At 43.4% G+C, this 18,840-nt stretch overlaps 1 protein-coding gene across 2 annotated transcripts; it reads right to left on the bottom strand.

Annotated features, from left to right (window-relative positions):
- Positions 1–462: 462 nt before the first annotated feature.
- On the bottom strand, positions 463–6,449 carry LOC123157439 (ATP-citrate synthase beta chain protein 1). Of its 2 annotated transcripts, none has more exons than XM_044575725.1 (17): positions 6,211–6,449; positions 4,993–5,104; positions 4,803–4,905; positions 4,589–4,654; positions 4,389–4,512; positions 3,815–3,949; positions 3,425–3,485; positions 3,262–3,338; positions 2,727–2,882; positions 2,500–2,628; positions 2,279–2,411; positions 2,053–2,180; positions 1,807–1,912; positions 1,647–1,723; positions 1,480–1,550; positions 1,063–1,347; positions 463–887 (listed from the first exon to the last, which is right to left on the bottom strand). In XM_044575725.1, exons 2-17 carry the CDS (start codon positions 5,090–5,092, stop codon positions 812–814), a joined length of 1,827 nt encoding a protein of 608 aa, XP_044431660.1. In that variant the 5' UTR covers positions 5,093–5,104; positions 6,211–6,449; the 3' UTR covers positions 463–811. The 2 variants fall into 2 exon arrangements, with proteins under 2 accessions (XP_044431660.1, XP_044431661.1); XM_044575726.1 differs by having other exon boundaries at positions 6,016–6,250.
- Positions 6,450–18,840: the final 12,391 nt, after the last annotated feature.

The following is an 18,840-nucleotide window of genomic DNA, read 5'->3' as shown; positions in this document are numbered from 1 at the left end:
TGTACATCCGTATGTAGTCCTTATTGGAATCTCTAAAAGACGTATATTTAGAAACAGAGGGAGTACTGTAGAACTCAAAATAGACATGTCGCAAGGTTAAAACAGATAAATCGCATCACTAAACCAGGCCTTCATGCACACCAATTTCTTTTTGGTATATTACCATGTTATTGAGATACTAACTTATTTGAACAATATATAATATAACAAACACAACGATTAAAGAAGAAAACGGTGCAATAAAGCGCGCACATGCTTCTAGTGCAGCTTGGTAGGGGCAGTGACTGGTGCTGTGCATCAGCACAAGAGAGACATATCAAACACAGAAAAGGATTTTAAATGGATACCATTACGTGGTACTCCCTCGGTCTCACAATATAAGATCGTTTTTCAAGCTACTATATGATAGCCATGACAGGGAGGGCATGCTAATAAGTTTGGGATCAATCAATCGCCTAGAGCTTGAAGCAGCAACACGTCCATATTTTATCACCATAAATTGACAATAGATAATTCAGAGTTTTGTGACGGGAACTAGCATCACAACCATTACAATATTCCCCAAATGTCTGAAATAAATTTGACAATCAATTGATGATAATATGAAACAACTATCAAGTATCCTTTCAAATATCTGATGCCATAATGCTTTCATGCTTGAATGAAAAAAAAATGAAACAAACTTTCATCTGTAACGGTCTTGTATCCCTCCTCTCCTAGTTCCATCAACAGTCGGAATTTTGAATTCTATGCAGTTATGCTCGATTTTATATTTATGGTGTACACATAGGTGGAAGACCAATATGCTGCCTCATTTGGTGTAGAGGACATCCTCCCAAGGGTGACGGTAGAGTGGTTGCTTGAGCCTCTTCTGATCAAAGGTGTGCCTGTGAATCCAAGAAGCAGATTGGAAATGTGGAAAAAATAAAATGTAACTAGGGTAACAATAATGTACTACCTCCGCCCAGAATTACTAGTCTAGATACATCCATTTGAGTGACAAGTAATTTGGGACTGAGGGAGTACTTGGCTACAATATCATTGTAAAAGAGCGAGACTTACCCAATTAGGCCAATTGAACGTGCAAGCACAAAGAGTCCATTAAGATACCCAATCTCTACAATCTCGTCGATCTCTTGCTTGCTGAACATTCCACTCCCAGAAAGAAGGTCCAAGAAGAGCGAGCCAATCGCACCGTCAACATTCATAACCAAATTGTTGGCCTTTGACAGGGTGTAGGTCTCAACCTGAACAGCGTACTCCATGTACTTGACTGAAGGGAAGTGTGCGTGAGCATATTTCTGTAAAAGCTGCACTCTCTTGTCCCTGTTGTCTCTGCTTTTGATCCTAATAAAGGTATGCAAGTGAATTTTGAGAAAAGAAAACAACATAACTCATTGTACATTAAAAACAATGAGCTTAATTCTTAAGTTCATTTTCAGGAGCAAGTTTAATTATGATGTCAAGGGGGTATTATACCTGTGACCAATCCCAGGGACACGGATTCCCTTCTTTTTCATGCCCTCAACAAATTCATAAGGCGTAAGATCCTAGAATCAATTGATGTAGTTTATAAGATCAATTAAGAAACACATGAAAACCGAAGCTGAAAAATCAATAAAGGGATATGAAATAAGATGGCCCACCCTATCATATGCATCTTTGAAGTACCGAGCGGCGTCATCAATTGCACCACCAAATCGGGGGCCAATTGTCAATAATCCTGTTTTATTCCAACCATAAGTCTCAGTATGTTGTTGTGTACATAATGGCACGGGTTCACATGTATCAATTAAACAAGCTCACCAGATACCAAGCTGGATACAAGGTCCTTTCCAGCCCTAGCAGTAACTATAGAATTGTGAGCACCGGATACACAAGGACCATGATCAGCACAAAGCATGACGCATATCTGTCAGACATACGAAGAAACTTTATTAGGACCAAGTGAACTCTAGATATAGAAGGGGGAAAGGTACAAAATTATCACAGCATGTTAGAGCTTTTGTAGGGAAGATAGACTATCCATGTTACATTTAACCCACAAATTACCTCAATAAATTGAGTACAATAACGAGGAAGACTACGCTTGAACCACAGAAGAGAAATAACATCACCAACTCCATAACCCCTTTCAATAATGGTAGACATGGGCACACCAGCGTAGCAAGGTTCCTCACCTGCATCATACACATGATTTTATAATTTCGGGGAGGGAAAATAGGGCAAAGGACAATTATCAAGCATATGTAGGATAACATGTTGCCACCAATCTGACCTCTATCATCAGAGATAGTGGAAATAATGTGTGTGGGAGCTCGGACCTTCCCACTCTTAATGGCAGTGTTAAGATCCTCGGGAATGGGGGGAGGTGTAACCTCAGGGACAGGAGGAATATTTCCTTCCTCAACCTGCAAAAAATATATGTAACCCCAAGCTTTGGTTCCCACTAACACATTCCCAAAAGAATACTTGCAAAAGACATCAGCCGTGATGTACCAGCTTCTCAAATGTCTCCTTAATCACACTTTCAAGAGCTTCAAATGAAGTAGGGACAACTGCACCAGCATCCCTTAGTGCCTGATTCTTAGCTTGTGCGGATTCCAACTCACCACCGCTCTTTGCACCCTGTTATGGTATCAAAATAAATAAATAAACCACTTCCGTGCATACTGAGTGTATTGTTCAGCTCACTGGAAAAGAGCACCAATTTGTTTACAACTTACAGCATGGCCAAACTGGACCTCAGATTTGAATAGACGTGCACATGTCCCACTAACCCAAGCAACAACAGGTTTCTGAACCTTTCCTTGTTTCAAGGCTTCGACGAGCGAATACTCATCACTTCCTCCAAGCTCCCCAAGAACAACCATCATTTTAACCTAAAGCCAACAAATGAGATGTTGGTATACCAGTGATCAGAATCCAGACTTGGTTACAAGTAATGCAGGGATGGAATTATCGTGAAAGCATACTTGTGCGCCAAACAACCATTTTCCCAAAAATTTAAATGGGAGTCGATACAAAGACAATAGAGATAGGCCAAAGTTATGGTAAAGGAGTAGCATCCGAAAGTTAGAACACAAAAAGGATGTGATAAAGGAACATGTAACAGCGACATCCTGTGGGTGTCCAATCATGCCAGAGAAGAAAAATATAATATTCGCAGGAAACTTGTGCAACAAAGATGATGAATATCCATACACTACAGGAAGAAGGTTAACACTATCTATTTCTATATATAGATGTTAAGTGTCAAACCTGAGGTATGTTATTAAAACGCAGAATGTGATCTGAAAGAGTTGAGCCAGGGAAAACATCTCCCCCAATTGCAATTCCTGAATATTTAAGAAAAAATTAGCATGGGTGCATTATTCATGTGAATCAGTGAATGTGGCTTTACATTTATTCACAAACAAGGTACCTTCATAAATACCATCAGTCACTCTTGCAATGGTGTTGTACAGCTCATTTGACATGCCACCCTATTGAAGTAATGGAAGTTCAGTTTGTAATGAGTATTCAAAATATACAGTTGAGAATATATAATCAGTCGTCAAATTAAAGAAGTGGAGTTATGGAATGAAAACAAAGGTAAAGTCAGGAGCTCTCCACATTTTTCCAAATAAAAAGATAAAAGCTGAAGCATCATAATGCTGTTCTAAAGTTCTAAGGCTCTCCATATGTAAACAACAAGTCGTCTTTACAGAACCAATGGACAGTTCTTTTTATTCTGTTAATTTATTTATGGACGCGAATCATACAGAAATACATGTGATGAAGGAAGTTTATTAACAAAGAAATTGAAGCATACCGATTTAGACACAAAACCAACTGATCCGGGCCTGTACAGCTTGCATTGAATTATGTTATCAATGGTTCCAGCTGTATCACCAATCTTGAAAGCACCAGCCTGAACTCCTCCGACTGTTGCAGGTCCAATGATGACCTACAAATAATACTAAATCACTTAGCAAAAATAAACAATAATTATGCAGGCCACTGTCAGCCTGCATTAACAGAAAAAGCAAATGCTTCGAATATATATATATATATATATATATATATATATATATATATATATATATATATATATATATATAAGTTATCATATTGCTCAAGCTCACAAGCCATCATTTAGTTTACAAATGTGTCTATAAGGATATACTCCTTTACTACTCCCTCCGTCCCATAATATAAGAGCATTTTTTATACTAGACAGTGTCAAAAACGCTCTTACATTATGGGTCTAGTATAAAAAATGCTCTTATTATGGGACGGAGGGAGTAATTGATATGAAATTGTCTTATTCTAAGCGCTTTATGATGAGAACCGGTGATCACACCCAAACTTAAAAGCAGTAATTCCATGTAAAATATAATCCTTACCTTGTTGTTAGCACGTGCATAACTAATTAGCTGCTTTGCGTCTGATTCAGGAACTCCCTCCGCTATTATGGCTACAACTCGGAGAGTTGGCTGCTTCAAAGCTGACATTGAAGAAGCAGCCGCACTGCAGATTTAGAAAATACAGTGAAATTGTAGTTCCTGGAGTATTTCTCAGACAGATTATCAATGCTATAACTAACCTCCGGAAGGATGCAAAGTTGATAAAAACATCCGCAGTTGGGTGTGCATTGCAAGCAGCTTCAATTCTACAAAAGATACATCATACATGAATAGATAAATTGTTCACACATGAATATTGAGCTAGCAAACTGCTAATGTAATATCCCTCCATCTGAAATAAGAACCACACTCTTGTTCAATCAAACAAGATAAATGAGGGAGCAGAGAGCTCACGTAGGATGAACTGGAATAGCAATTTCTTCTTGTCCAAAAAAAAGCTTCTGGAACCCATCAGAACCAGGATTGATGATTCCAGCAACAGAAGGTGTTTCTCTCCCTATCAGGCAGTGCAAATTCAGTAAGAAAGAAGCAAAACAGAAAACACTATACATCCTTTTAAACCAATGATAGGGAGAATATATACCACAGAGGAAGTCAAAATCAAGCATCCGCTGGATAGGAAGTTGCTTATAATTATAGAATAGCGCTTGGGTGGTTTTCGAGAAAATTTGACCAGTCGCCATGATTTACTTCCCCTGAAAATAAACAGGTATTAGCCTATGATAACCACAGTAACAGCTACTATTTAGTAAACCATAAACCGTAAGCCCCCTTCCCTACTAGTCGTCAAAGTAACAGAACAGAATGAAATCATGTTAGCACAATGAAAGAAATGTTGATATGATATGTCAAGCATAAGCCCAACATCCAACATGACAACTAGACAAAAACTACAAAAGCATAAACACCTAGTGTAAAGTTCCTATTCAAGTCAAATTCACCCAAAAGTGCCCAGGCACTTGGTCCAAGTGACATTTCACTCCCAAAACCTAGTGTGAGATTACCGTTGTGAATAGTGCTAAAACAGGACAGTCTGAGAATCTAAAGGGATTAAATTGCTTGATCCTAAGTATACCATAGGAGGAGGCTGGAATCTGCACACTGCACCAGATCTCAAACACGATGCACCAGCATATTCAGTTCACTACTTCTGGCGACTAAATCAGAATCAAGTTGTCTGATCCTCAAAACCAATAGGATATAAAATTGTTGAGAAAATCTGAGAAGACCGGATCTCAAGCAAACATGACACACCAGCACATTTCATTCCACAACCGCCCAACTACTTGAATGTTTAAACTATGTTCGCCCCTCCAAGATTCGAATCCACAGTAAAAACTAAAAACTACGTAGTAGTATACTAAGTCTGCGTTTGCTCAAGATCCCTAAAAAACAACTTACAGCAGAGCGGCTAAAAAAGGACCTTAACACCTGGACCTGGGCTAAGCAAATGGATCTGCGCCAGAGCCCAAAGCCGACAAAACCCACACGACAAGGCAGTAACCTGCCAGATACGGAACAAAACTCGCGCCAAAGGTGGGCATTTCTCGGTTGAGTTCGGATCAAACGCAGCAAGCAAGCAAGCAGGCAGGCAAGCCGTTCCCACCCAAAGAATCAAAGCACGAGGCGCGAGATCCCCACGAGACACCGCGGGATCCCGCTCCGCCGCGCGGCAGATCCGCGGCGCCGGGGGCAACACCCACCAACTGTTCGACTAAACGCCGCAGAGAGCAGAAGGCTAGAGGAGTGAGAGTGGGTGCATTCATGTGTGAGCGAGCACGGTTGGCAGCGGCGGGCGAACCTTCCGAGGCGAGGCGGGGGGCGGAATTGCTCCGGGAGTAGAATTGATTTGGGTCTCGCTCGGCCGGGCACGGGCAGGAGAGGTAGAAGGATTTATAGTGGCGGGAAGCAGATGGGGAGTAGGCGTGCAGGTAGTTGGCTGTTCCGTTGTGGTCGCGCACATGGGCCTCCGGGTCTGTGGCAACTACCTCGAATGATAGATGCGGGAACCCGTCGCAGTCTATCTACTCTACTTCAGTCAGATTTCGCCGTAGTAAGTACTCCTATGAATATTTGGATTAGTATACGTAGCCATCGAATCCAACGCGAGACATCACGGGATCCCGCCAGCCGCGGCGCCGGGAGGACACCCGGCCCACCAGCTGTTCGACCAAACGCCGCAGAGGGCAGCAACTGCAATTCTGCAAAAGACTAGCTAGAGGCAGTGCGTGGGACTGGGAGTGGGTGACAGAGCACGGTTGGCGGCGGCGAAGCGGGGGCCGGAATTGCTCCGGGACGGGAGTTGATTCTGGGCCTCGGGGAAGACGGAGCTGACAGGGGGCAAGACAGGGGAGGCGCAGGGATTTATGTGCGCGGGAAGGTGGGAAGTAGGCGGCGGCGCAACCGCACGCGCCATCTACCCGCGAGAGCCCCCGACGCCGTGAGGTGGCTGTTTCGGTACCGATAATTAAACGTGAGATTATTGACAGCAATTTTTCAGATGATTTTCAGAAAACGAACTTGCTAATTCTCGTCACTCGAGCGAACTATCGTTTTCAGCCAGGTAGAAACAGTCATACGTTTTCGTTCGCACACAAAAATCACACCCAGCGAACGCTACAGGAATAACCATGTGAAAACAGATGAAGTTATCATGTTGTTGTATATAAGGATTTATCTTGTTTTAAAATAAAAAATCTCATGTTGTACTCCCTCCGTCCAAAAATACTTGTCGGATGAATGGATGTGTCTAGACGCAATTTAGTCCTAGATACACTCATTTTCATCTATTTCTCCAACAAGTATTTCCGGACGGAGGGAGTATAAAACCGCAAAAAGGTACAAAAAGATTGTCAGGAAATTGTCATGCTTTAGCACAGTAATTGTTGTGTGTTTGCACGCATTTGCCATGATGGCAGCACGGAGAATTGTTAGCCTAAAAAGGAAAAAAAACAGTGAACATTATCATGCTTCGGATTTGCCGTGCCGACTAAAAGGAATTATCCAGCTACATCAACGAAAAAAAGGTGAAAATTGCCACGCTCTAAAAACAGGAGTTGTCATCCTGGATGTGTTTGCTCGGATTGTCATCCTGGGCGAACGGTTTAATGTTGTTAGCTCACAATTCACTCAGAGGGATGCGTGGGAGCAAACGATTTAGGATTCACGCGCGGGATCCGACATGCCTGAGGACATTCATTCAGAATGGCTAAGAATCCGACATCAAATTGTTAGCATTTAGGATGATTTTTAGCTATGTCATATCTAAGTTTTTTAGGGTTATGTCACATCTAAGTTGTCCACCACACAATCATTGGATTCATGCAAAACTATTTTGTTTGCATGCATTGCCCTTCGAATTACATGCTACAGAAGGTCGAAGCCACTTTGGAGTACGCATGAGAGGTTAGCTGAAGGGGCTTGAAGGCTTTTGACATGAGTGTGAATCTTAAGGGAGGAGGAGAACAAGTGATGTGGGAATGCCTCACTGCTGGTCCACTGATGAGGAACAATAAATGAGGAAAATAAAAATATAATCATATGTCAAATATGTTTGGCTACTTCTAGAGACTTCTATTGTAGTCTAGTATTTTCTTTCTCAACCCTAGCTACAGTTTTCTAGAGTCTTCTAGCTATGAGTAGAATGGTGAATCTTAAATGATGTTTTTAGGGTGTTTCAATTATAAGTAGAAGTATGTGAAAGCTTCCCAAAGCCCTATAAATAGAGGTCCTCACCTCTACTTTGTACCCAGACTATGTATCCCCACTACCTATAATAGAACCTGGTGTTCTTATCTAAGATCTTGGAGTAGATCTTGTACTCTCTTGCTGGCATATTGGCCATACGTACGTCTGCCCTTAGAGTGATATCTAGTGCAGCACATTGAAGTAGTTCCTTCAACACTTGTGATGTACACATTGTAGTAGCAAGGTGGAGTTGCTCCTCCATAACCTTGCGATGTTTCAGGTGGTATCAGAGCCCCGTTGATCCATACAAGTCCTTGTTGTTCTCTTTGAGAGCAAGCTGCAGCAAGCAATGGAGCAATTGTAGAAGAGAATAGATGTTGCAAAACAACAAATCAAAGAGTTGTGTGAAGATCTTAATCGGAGATTTGACCAACTGGTTGAGATGATAAGAAAGGGTGTTCCCTTACTGCCAATGAAGGGGATTCATCTAAGGGCATGTTCGGTTGACAGGGAAGATGGAGGGGTTTGGCAGGGATTACACCCTCTACAAGTCAAAACCTCCTCCGATCCACCCCAATCCCCCTATGAGGAGGTGTAACCGAACAAAGCCTAAAGAAGAAGAAGATGTTCAACAAAGAAGAAGGGGAGGTAATCTTGGAGCGAGACCGCCACAACAACGTGTTGTTCAACGTACTTCAAGAAGGACGATTTATGTTGAAACTTCTGAAGGTGAAGAATATGATGATACCCTTAAAGAACCTGATCTCTATGCATATCGGAGAGTACCCAGCCCTGCATATGCAAGGGATACATACAAGGTGAAAGCTGAGATCCCAACTTTTAATGGAAATGTTGACATTGAAGGGCGCCTTGATTGGTTATATGAAGAGGAGACTTTCTTTGAGGCCATGGAGGTTCGGAAGATCGTACAGTTCCTTTGGTCGCGTACAAGCTAAAGGGAGGAGCCGGTGCATGGTGGAATCGCATTCAAGAAGAACATAGGCTGAGAGGAGAACCTCGTGGGAGAACTTGGTGGCAAACGAAAAGTCTTTTAAAAGGGAGATTTTTACCCGCTGATTATGACCAGATCATATTTATCCAATTCCAAAATTGCGCCCAAGGAAATAGGATCGTTTCATATTACACAGAGGAGTTTCTAAGGCTACAAGTGAGGTGCAACCTTGCTGAAACTGAAGATCAACAAGTTGCAAGGTACATCAATGGTCTCAATGATGCTATTCAAGATCGACTGATGATGTAACAAATTTGGTCCATTGATCAAGCATAAGCCCTAGCATTAAATTCCAAGAGGTTTGTGAGGACAAGAGAGAAAACTAAGGCTCCATATCCTCATACCGAAGGATCATCTAAGGATCACACTAATAGAGTGGAAGAAAAGACCGCTCCGCCAAAGGCAAAACGACCCATCCCGAAGCAAACTAGAGGCAATGGTAAGGCAAATGAAGGATGAAAGTGCTATAAATGTGGTAAAGAGGGACACCTATCCAACGGTTTCCCACTAAGAAAAATCGCTAACACAACTATCCATGATGGTGAAGGCAATGAGGAAGAATACAAATCTGAAGATGTAGAGGGACAAGAGTTTTGTCAAGAAGAAGGTGAAGAGGGGGTATGTGTGATTCACCGTCTCCTATCTTCCACACCACAACCTAGCGACACGCAACAGAAGTAAATATTGAGAGAAAATGCATGGTGAATGGCAAAGTATGCAAATTAGTGATTAATAGTTGTAGTTGTGAGAATCTTATCTCCCAGAAGTTGGTGAACCATTTAAAGCTTGATACTCATGATCATCAAAACCCCTACACTATTGGGTGGATGAAGAAAGGAGTGAATATGAGGATCACCAAACAATGCAACCTGCCACTTTCTTTGGGCAAGCATTATCACTCAAATGTGTTGCGTGATGTGGTTGACATGGATGCCAACCATGTTCTTCTTGGGAGACCTTGGCAAATTGATGTGGATACTACACACAAGGGCAAGGAAAATTATTACTCCTTCATGTGGAACAAGAGAAAGATCATTATTCTACCAAACAAAACTGAAGGCAATACCTCTAAGGATGAAGGGAAAACTATGTTAACTATTTCCCATACCTCTCATGAGTTTATGGAAGACTTGAAGGAGGCAGATTTGTGTTGGGAAACGTAGCATGCAATTTCAAAAAAAAACTACGCTCATGCAAGATCTATCTATGAGATGCATAGCAATGAGAGGGGAGAGTGTGTCCATGTACCCTCGTAGGCCGAAAACGGAAGCGTTAACTTAGCGCGGTTGATGTAATCGAACGTCTTCTTGAATCAACCGATCAAGTACCGAACGTACGGCACCTCCGAGTTCTGCACATGTTCAGCTCGATGACGTCCCTCGAAGTCTTGATCCAGTAGAGGCATGAAAGAGTTGATGAGTTCCGTCATCACGACGGCGTGATGACGGTGTTGGTGAAGTGATCCGCGCAGGGCTTCACCTAAGCACTACGACAATATGACCGGAGGAGTAAATGGTGGAGGGGGGCACTGCACACGGCTAAGACAATTGATGTGCCTAGAGGTGCCCCCTGCCCCCGTAGATAAAGGAGAGAGAGGGGAGGAGGCCGGCCTAGGGCGCGCCCCTAAGTGGGAGGAGTCCTACTAGGACTCCAAGTCTAATTCGGACCCCCCCCCTTTGTTTTACCGGAAAGGGAAAGGGGAAATGAGAGGGAGAAGGAGAAGGAAAGGGGGGCACCGCTCCCTTCCCCACTCCAATTCGGTTCCCTTCCTTGTGGGGGGGGGGGCGCACCAGCCCCTTGTGGGCTGGTTAGCCTCCCTCCTATGGCCCATATGGCCCATATCTTTCCCCGAGGGGTTTCGGTAACCCCTCCGGTACTCCGATACGTACCCGATGCACTCTAGAACCCTTCCGGTGTCCGAATACTACCTTCCAATATATCAATATTTACCTCTCGACCATTTCGAGTCTCCTCGTCATGTCCGTGATCTCATCTGGGACTCCAAATAACCTTCGGTCACCAAAACACATAACTCATATAATAACATATCGTCATCGAACGTTAAGCGTGCAGACCCTACGGGTTCGAGAACTATGTAGACATGACCGAGACACCTCTCCGGTCAATAACCAATAGTGGAACCTGAATGCTCATATTGGTTCCCACATATTCTACAAAGATCTTTATCGGTCGAACCGCAATGTCAACATACGTTATTCCCTTTGTCATCGGTCGGTATCTTCATACCAAGTTCAATCTTGTTACCGACAAGTCTCTTTACTCGTTCTATAGTGCATCATCCCGTAACTAACTCATTAGTCACATTGCTTGCAAGGCTTCATATTATGTGCATTACCGAGAGGGCCCAGAGATACCTCTCTGATACTCGGAGTGACTGATACGTCTCCAACGTATCTATAATTTTTTATTATTCCATGTTGTTTTATTATCAATCTTGGATGTTTTATAATCATTTTATAGTCATTTTATATCATTTTTGGTACTAACGTATTGACATAGTGCCAAGTGCCAATTGTTGTTTTCTGCATGTTTTTTACATCGCAGGAAATCAGTATTAGACGGAGTCCAAATGCCACGCCAATTTATGATGATTTTTTATGGACCGAAAGGAAGAAGTTGGGCCCTAGTAGCACCTGGGGGGAGTCCCGAGGAGGGGACAACCCACAAGGGCGCGCCAGGAGACCCAAGCGCGCCATGGTGGGTTGTGCCCACCTCGGGTGCCCCCCGGACCGCCTCTTTGCTCTATAAATATCCCAATATTCCAGAAATCCTAGGGGAGACGTCGAAATATTAATCCAGCCGCCGCAGAGTCCAGAACCACCAGATCCAATCTAGACACCATCACGGAGGGGTTCACCACTTCCATTGGTGCCTCTTCGATGATGCATGAGTAGTTCTTTGTAGACCTACGGGTCCGTAGTTAGTAGCTAGATGGCTTCCTCTCTCTATCTTGATTATCAATACAATGGTCTCTTGGAGATCCATATGATGTAAGTCTTTTTGCGGTGTGTTTGTTGGGATCTGATGAACTTCAAGTTTATGATCAGTTATATCTTTTTATATCCATGAAAGTTATTTGAGTTTCTTTGGTCTCTTATATGCATGATTGCTTATAGCCTCATATTTTCTTCTCCGATATTTGGGTTTTGTTTGGCCAACTTGATATATTTATCTTGCAATGGGAAGAGGTGCCCGATCGTGGGTTCGATCTTACGGTGCTTGATCCCAGTGACAGAAAGGGAACCGACATGTATGTATCGTTGATACTAAGGATAAAAAGATGGGGTTCATATCTACCGCCATAGATAAACGGATCCCGTCTACATCATGTCACCGTTCTTCTTGCATTACTCCGTTTTTTCATGTACTTAATACATTAGATGCATGCTGGATAGCGGTCGATGTGTGGTGTAATAGTAGTAGATGCAGGCAGGAGTCAGTCTACTAATCTTGGACGTGATGCCTATGTAATGATCATTGCCTGGATATTGTCATAATTAAAGTTCTATCAATTGCCCAACATTAATTTGTTTACCCATCGTTTGCTATCTTTCTCGAGAGAAGCCACTAGTGAAACCTACGGCCCCCGAGTCTTCTTTCTCATATATTTTCCTTGCAATCTACTTTTTCCTCACGTTTATTTTCAGATCAATTAAACCAAAAATACAAAAATACTTTGCTGCACTTTATTTCATTTGCGATCTATTATTTCAATCTATTACAAATTTCTCCCATCCACGCATTGTTTCTGGCGCCGTTACCCAAAAGGGATTGACAGCCCCTTTAACACGTCGGGTTGTGAGGTGTTGTTCTTTGTGTGCAGGGGCTGTTTACGTTGTGTTGCTTGGTTCTCCTACTGGTTCGATAACCTTGGTTTCATATTTGAGGGAAATACCTACCGCCGATGTGCTGCATCATCCCTTCCTCTTTGGGGAAAATACCGACGTAGCTTCAAGCGACATCAGTGAAAAATCCTAATCTCGATCTATGCCAACCCAACAAACACCTTCGGAGACACCTGTAGAGCATCTTTATAATCACACATTTACGTTGTGACGTTTGATAGCACACAAGGTGTTCCTCCGGTGTTCGGGAGTTGCATAATCTCATAGTCAGAGGAATATATATTTGACACGAAGAAAGCAATAGCAATAAAATTGAACAATCATTATGCTAAGCTAACGGATAGGTCTTGTCCATCACATCATTCCACTAATGATGTGATCCTGTTTATCAAATGACAACTCATGTCTATGGCTAGGAAACTTAACCATCTTTGATCAACGAGCTAGTCTAGTAGAGGCTTACTAGGGACACTGTGTTTTGTCTATGTATTCACACATGTATCAAGTTTCCGGTTAATAAAATTCTAGCATGAATAATAAACATTTATCATGAATAAGGAAATATAAAATAACGAATTTATTATTGCCTCTAGGGCATATTTCATTCGGTCTCCAACTTGCACTAGAGTCAATAATCTAGTTCACATCGCCATGTGATTTAACATCAATAGTTCACATCGTCATGTGATTAACACCCATAGTTCACATTGCCATGTGACCAACACCCAAAGGGTTTACTAGAGTCAATAATCTAGTTCACATCACCATGTTATTAACACCCAAAGAGTACTTAGGTGTGATCATGTTTTGGTTGTGAGAGAAGTTTAGTCAACGGGTCTGCCACATTCAGATCCGTGTGTATTTGCAAATTTCTATGTCTACAATGCTCTGTATTGTGCTACTCTAGCTAATTGTTCCCACTTTCAATATGTATCCAGACTGAGACTCAGAGTCATCTAGATTAGTGCTTCAAGCTTGCATCATTGTAACCCTTTACGACGAACCCTTTATCACCTCCATAACCAAGAAACATTTCCTTAGTCCTCTAAGGATAATTTTGACCGTTGTCTAGTGATCTACTCCTGGATCACTATTGTACCCCCTTGCCAAACTCATTGGCAAGGCACACAATAGGTTTGATATACAACATGGCATACTTTATAGAACCTATGACTGTGGCATAGGGAATGACTTTCATTCTCTCTCTATCTTCTGCCGTGGTCGAACTTTGAGTCTTACTCAATTTTACACCTTGTAATACAAGCAAGAACTCCTTCTTTGACTGATCCATTTTGAACTCTTTCAAAATCTTGTCAAGGTATATACTCATTGAAACATCTTATCAAGCGTCTTGATCTATCTCTATAGGTCTTGACGCCCAATATGTATGCAGCTTCATCGAGGTCTTTCTTTGAAAAACTCCTTTCAAACACTCCTTTATGCTTTCTAGAAAATTCTACATCATTTCCCATCAACAATATGTCATTCACATATACTTATCAGAAATGTTGTAGTGCTCCCACTCACTTTCTTGTAAATACAGGCTTCTCCAAAAGTCTGTATAAAACTATATGCTTTGATCAACTCATCAAAGCATATATTCCAACTCTGAGATGCTTGCACCAGTCCATAGATGGATCACCGGAGCTCGCACACTTTGCTAGCACCTTTAGGATTGACAAAACCTTCTTGTTGTATCATATACAACACCTCTTTAATAAATCCATTAAGGAATGCAGTCTTGACATCCAGTGGGCGGTCGGGTGGTGTTCGTCGGAGGAATGCTGCGCGCCACGGGCGGCACTGACTAGAGGGAGACGGAGGAAGCTGCGGACGCACAGGGAGAGATCAGGGAAGTGCCAGAACGGTCGCCGGAAGAAATGGGGTGGCGCGGGCGGCGGCGGCGGCAGCGGCTGGATGGGTAGGTAGAGTTGTGAGCAAGCGCTCAAGAGTCCAGCGCGCCGGAGCGGGCGCAACAAATAAGCAACGCGCGATGGCATTTCTGCCCGCGCGCTGAATTAGATATGCCACGCGTGGTTTTTGCGCGTCCGCTGGAGCGCCCAGAGTGGTAGCGCGCGCTAAAAGCACTACTTTTTCAGCGCGGCGCTTATATAGCGCGTCTGTTGGAGATGCTCTAAATTTTTTCAGAGTTAGTTTCATGAAATTCGCGCCTGACATATTCAAGGTTTTCTGCATAATATTATCAATTATTCATTTCAATGCAATGCAGTTGTTTTGACTATTTTTATACTTAACACACACAGAAAAAAAAGAATGGACGATCATGCGAGAACTTGATGATTTTCAGAACCTAATTAGATTGGGCTTGTACAAGAACAACACTTGATAACTTGATGATCGGTTGTAAGCTCTCCCACCCGCTTTTGATCCACATGGCCCCAATCACCTGAAATTGTTGTTGCTTCCAGATAACCAAGCGACGATTTCTTGGCTTGAGTGCATGGTTGTAACTTGTAAGCTTGCCAACCCACTTTGATCAACAAGGGTGCATCATTTCTACATAACATCGTACACTTAAGGGAGGGAACTTTCCCCTTTAACCACATTTTTATGTGTGTTTCCAATCACTTGCATGAATGAAGTTTGCCTTGGTGAAAACATGGTACTATTTTTTGTGTGATGTGTTTTGTTGCTTATGAAGGGGAGCTTCATGGGTTCTGAAAGGTTGAAAATTATACAACTACCTTTAGGCACCTTTAACCCTGTTACCATGGTTCACATGAATTTAAGTTCCTTTTCCTCTCTTTGAACAGGCTGAAAACATCAAGATCACCTTGGAGCAGAAGATGGTGTTTTTGGCTTGAGAAAACTTTGAGGTGACAGACGATATAACTCCAATAACTTAAAATCATCTGCTTAATAACAGATGCAGCAAGAGTTGACATTTATTAAAGCTTAAACCCTTACTCATGGTGTGGCAAGGGCTAGATCAAATTTTTGTTGATGTATGCTTGTTTACTTTTTAAAGGTCTCTTGTATTTTCTTGTTTGATTCGACAGTACGGTCGGTAAAAAAAGACATGTGAAATGTTTGATGATGTCTTTTGAATCCTCGCACTTCAACAAGCTAATTGCAGATCTTTATTTTGCATGAAGGCCGGAGTGAGCTCTGTTGAAAGGATTGATATAGTTGACTAGAGGGGGGGGTGAATAGGCAACTAACAATTTTTAGCTTTTCTTTACCAAATTAAACTTCACATCAAAGTAGGTTGTCTAGATATGCAACTAGGTGAACAACCTATATGATGCAACAACAACAAGCACACAAGCAAGCAAGGAATATAACACAAGTAAGCTTGCAAAAGTAAAGGCGCGAGGTAACCAAGAGTGGAGACGGTGAAGACGAGGATGTGTTACCGAAGTTCCTTCCTTTTGAGGGGAAGTACGTCTCCGAGCGGTGTGGAGGCACAATGCTCCCGAAGAAGCCACTAGGGCCACCGTATTCTCCTCACGCCCTCACACAATGTGATATGCCGTGATTCCACTATTGGTTCCCTTGAAGGTGGCGACAGAACCTTTACAAACAAGGTTGGGGCAATCTCCACAACTTAATTGGAGGCTCCCAACGACACCACGAAGCTTCACCACAATGGACTATGGCTCCGAGGTGACCTCAACCGTCTAGGGTGCTAAAACACCCAAGAGTAACAAGATCCGCTAGGGATTAGTGGGGGGAATCAAATTTCTCTTGGTGGAAGTGTAGATCGGGGCCTTCTCAACCAATCCCGAGCAAATCAACAAGTTTGATTGGCTAGGGAGAGAGATCGGGCGAAAATGGAGCTTGGAGCAACAATGGAGCATAGGGATAGAAGAGGTGGTCAACAAGAGGAAGAAGACACCCCTTATATAGTGGAGAGACAAATCCAAACGTTATCCACTTACTCAGCCCGCGACCTGCGGTACTACCGCTCCAGACAAGCGGTACTACCGCAGGGGCCCACGGTACTACCGCGATGGACTGCCGTACTACCACTGAGGGGCTAGTCCAGGCCAGAGCCGCCAAGGATGAGAGCGGTACTGCCGTTGACGCGGTACTACCGCTCCCCCTTGTGGTACTACCGCAAGGCCAGAATGGACTAGGCTGGGAAGGGCATGGATGAATAAAAATACATTTGTGCCTACTTCTGCTGAAAAACGAACAGTGCAAAAATCCGACACTGTACTACCGCGCCAGGCGTGCGCTACTACCGCGCAGTGAACGGATGTAAAAAATTACATCCGCCCCTACTTCCGCTCGTGTTACTGAGCCAGACTAGGACTCACGGTACTACCCCGCGCATGGGGCGGTACTACCGCGTAGGGCGCGGATGTAAAAAAATTTCATCCGCCCCTACAGCCGCAAGAGAGGCTGAGCCTGGTCTGAGGCCACGGTACTACAGCTCCACAAGAGTGGTACTATCGTGAGCTCCTACGGTACTACCGCAAGGGCTTGCGGTACTACCACAGGGGCCTGCGGTACTACCACTCCTAGGAGCAGTACTACCGCATGCCTCAGAAGCAACACTAGGAATCCTTCTTTTTGCACAACAATGAAGATAACGGAGGATGCTCCAAGGCGCAAAGGGAAAGGTGGTGCAAAGGGAGAAAACATGTACGTGATGATTCCACCCGAACCTTTCCACCGCGGCACCCTCTTAATGGTACGACTATCCTACGAGTCAAATCCACCAAAAGAGACATAGAACACCACTGTCTTCAATAGTCTTTGAGGGGTACCAAACCGTCTTGTGCCTAGTGACGAAGCGACTGAAATACTCAAGTTACACGATTAGTCCGCAAAAGCATTGTCATCAACCACCAAAACACCTTAGGGATAAAATGCCCTTACAATCTCCCCCTTTTTGGTGGATTGATGACAATACGGGATTTGCACAAAGGGAAAGAATATAGCACATAAGCAAACCCCACATCTCTAAATTATAGACGAGCTCCCCCTAGATGCGTGCCAGAGGGTAAAGTGCTTTGGACTGTGCGACACGTATACTAGGATCAACACTCCCCCTATATTTTAGAGACAAAGCATATCTTACAACAAAAAGGCTAACACTAAGCAAGATAGAAAATATGGGCATAACATAAATAGCACAATATAACATAAGCTCAATAAGGTAATAAGGTACGATAGAGTGCATATGTCTTACACCATATGATAGACCAAGTCTTACGAGCAAACTAAACCAAAGCAAGCAAGGTTCAACGGAACAAACATGAGCAAAGCAAACACAAGACACAAGACTCACGCAAGTCCCTACACTCTCTCCCCCTTTGGCATCGAGACGCCAAAAAGGCAGAGAGGACACCTACACACAAGTGGTGGCTCAAGCGGAGTAGTCAGACGCACGGTCCTCGTCAGACTCGGCAGTAGGAATGGTCTCCTCGACGTCCTCCTCAGAATCAGTCCACTTGAAGCCTTGTTTCGCCATCCACTCAACCTCTGGAGTGATGCGATCCTCAGAACCGCCAGAAAGATCCTCTCCAAACAGCCTCATGATCTTCTTATCACGGCAGCGACTCTCCTTGGAGGCAACATGAGACTTGTATTGTCCCTTGGCCTGCATGCAGAACAAGGTCTTCATCTTGTTCTTCAGCCTCTTAGCCCAAGATGGCTCAGAGGTGGGAGGGGTGTAGCCCTCAGAGCTGACCTCATCTGCTAGCTCCTCCTCAACCTCATTTGCATCCACATCCATGGCAGCCGCAGCCTCAGCACGAGAAGTGGTGTTAGCCCACTGAGGCTTGACACGGAGCCGGATGGAATCATGTCGAATCTAATCAGGGGCCTCAAAGTCACCCCGAGGGAAGAGCTTCTCCCAAGTTGCTGAGATCAACTGAAATAGATACGATCCATA

Source organism: Triticum aestivum, chromosome 7B (genome assembly GCF_018294505.1).
Source record: "Triticum aestivum cultivar Chinese Spring chromosome 7B, IWGSC CS RefSeq v2.1, whole genome shotgun sequence".
NCBI lineage: Eukaryota > Viridiplantae > Streptophyta > Magnoliopsida > Poales > Poaceae > Triticum > Triticum aestivum.
This window is presented reverse-complemented; position numbering and strand designations above follow the sequence as displayed.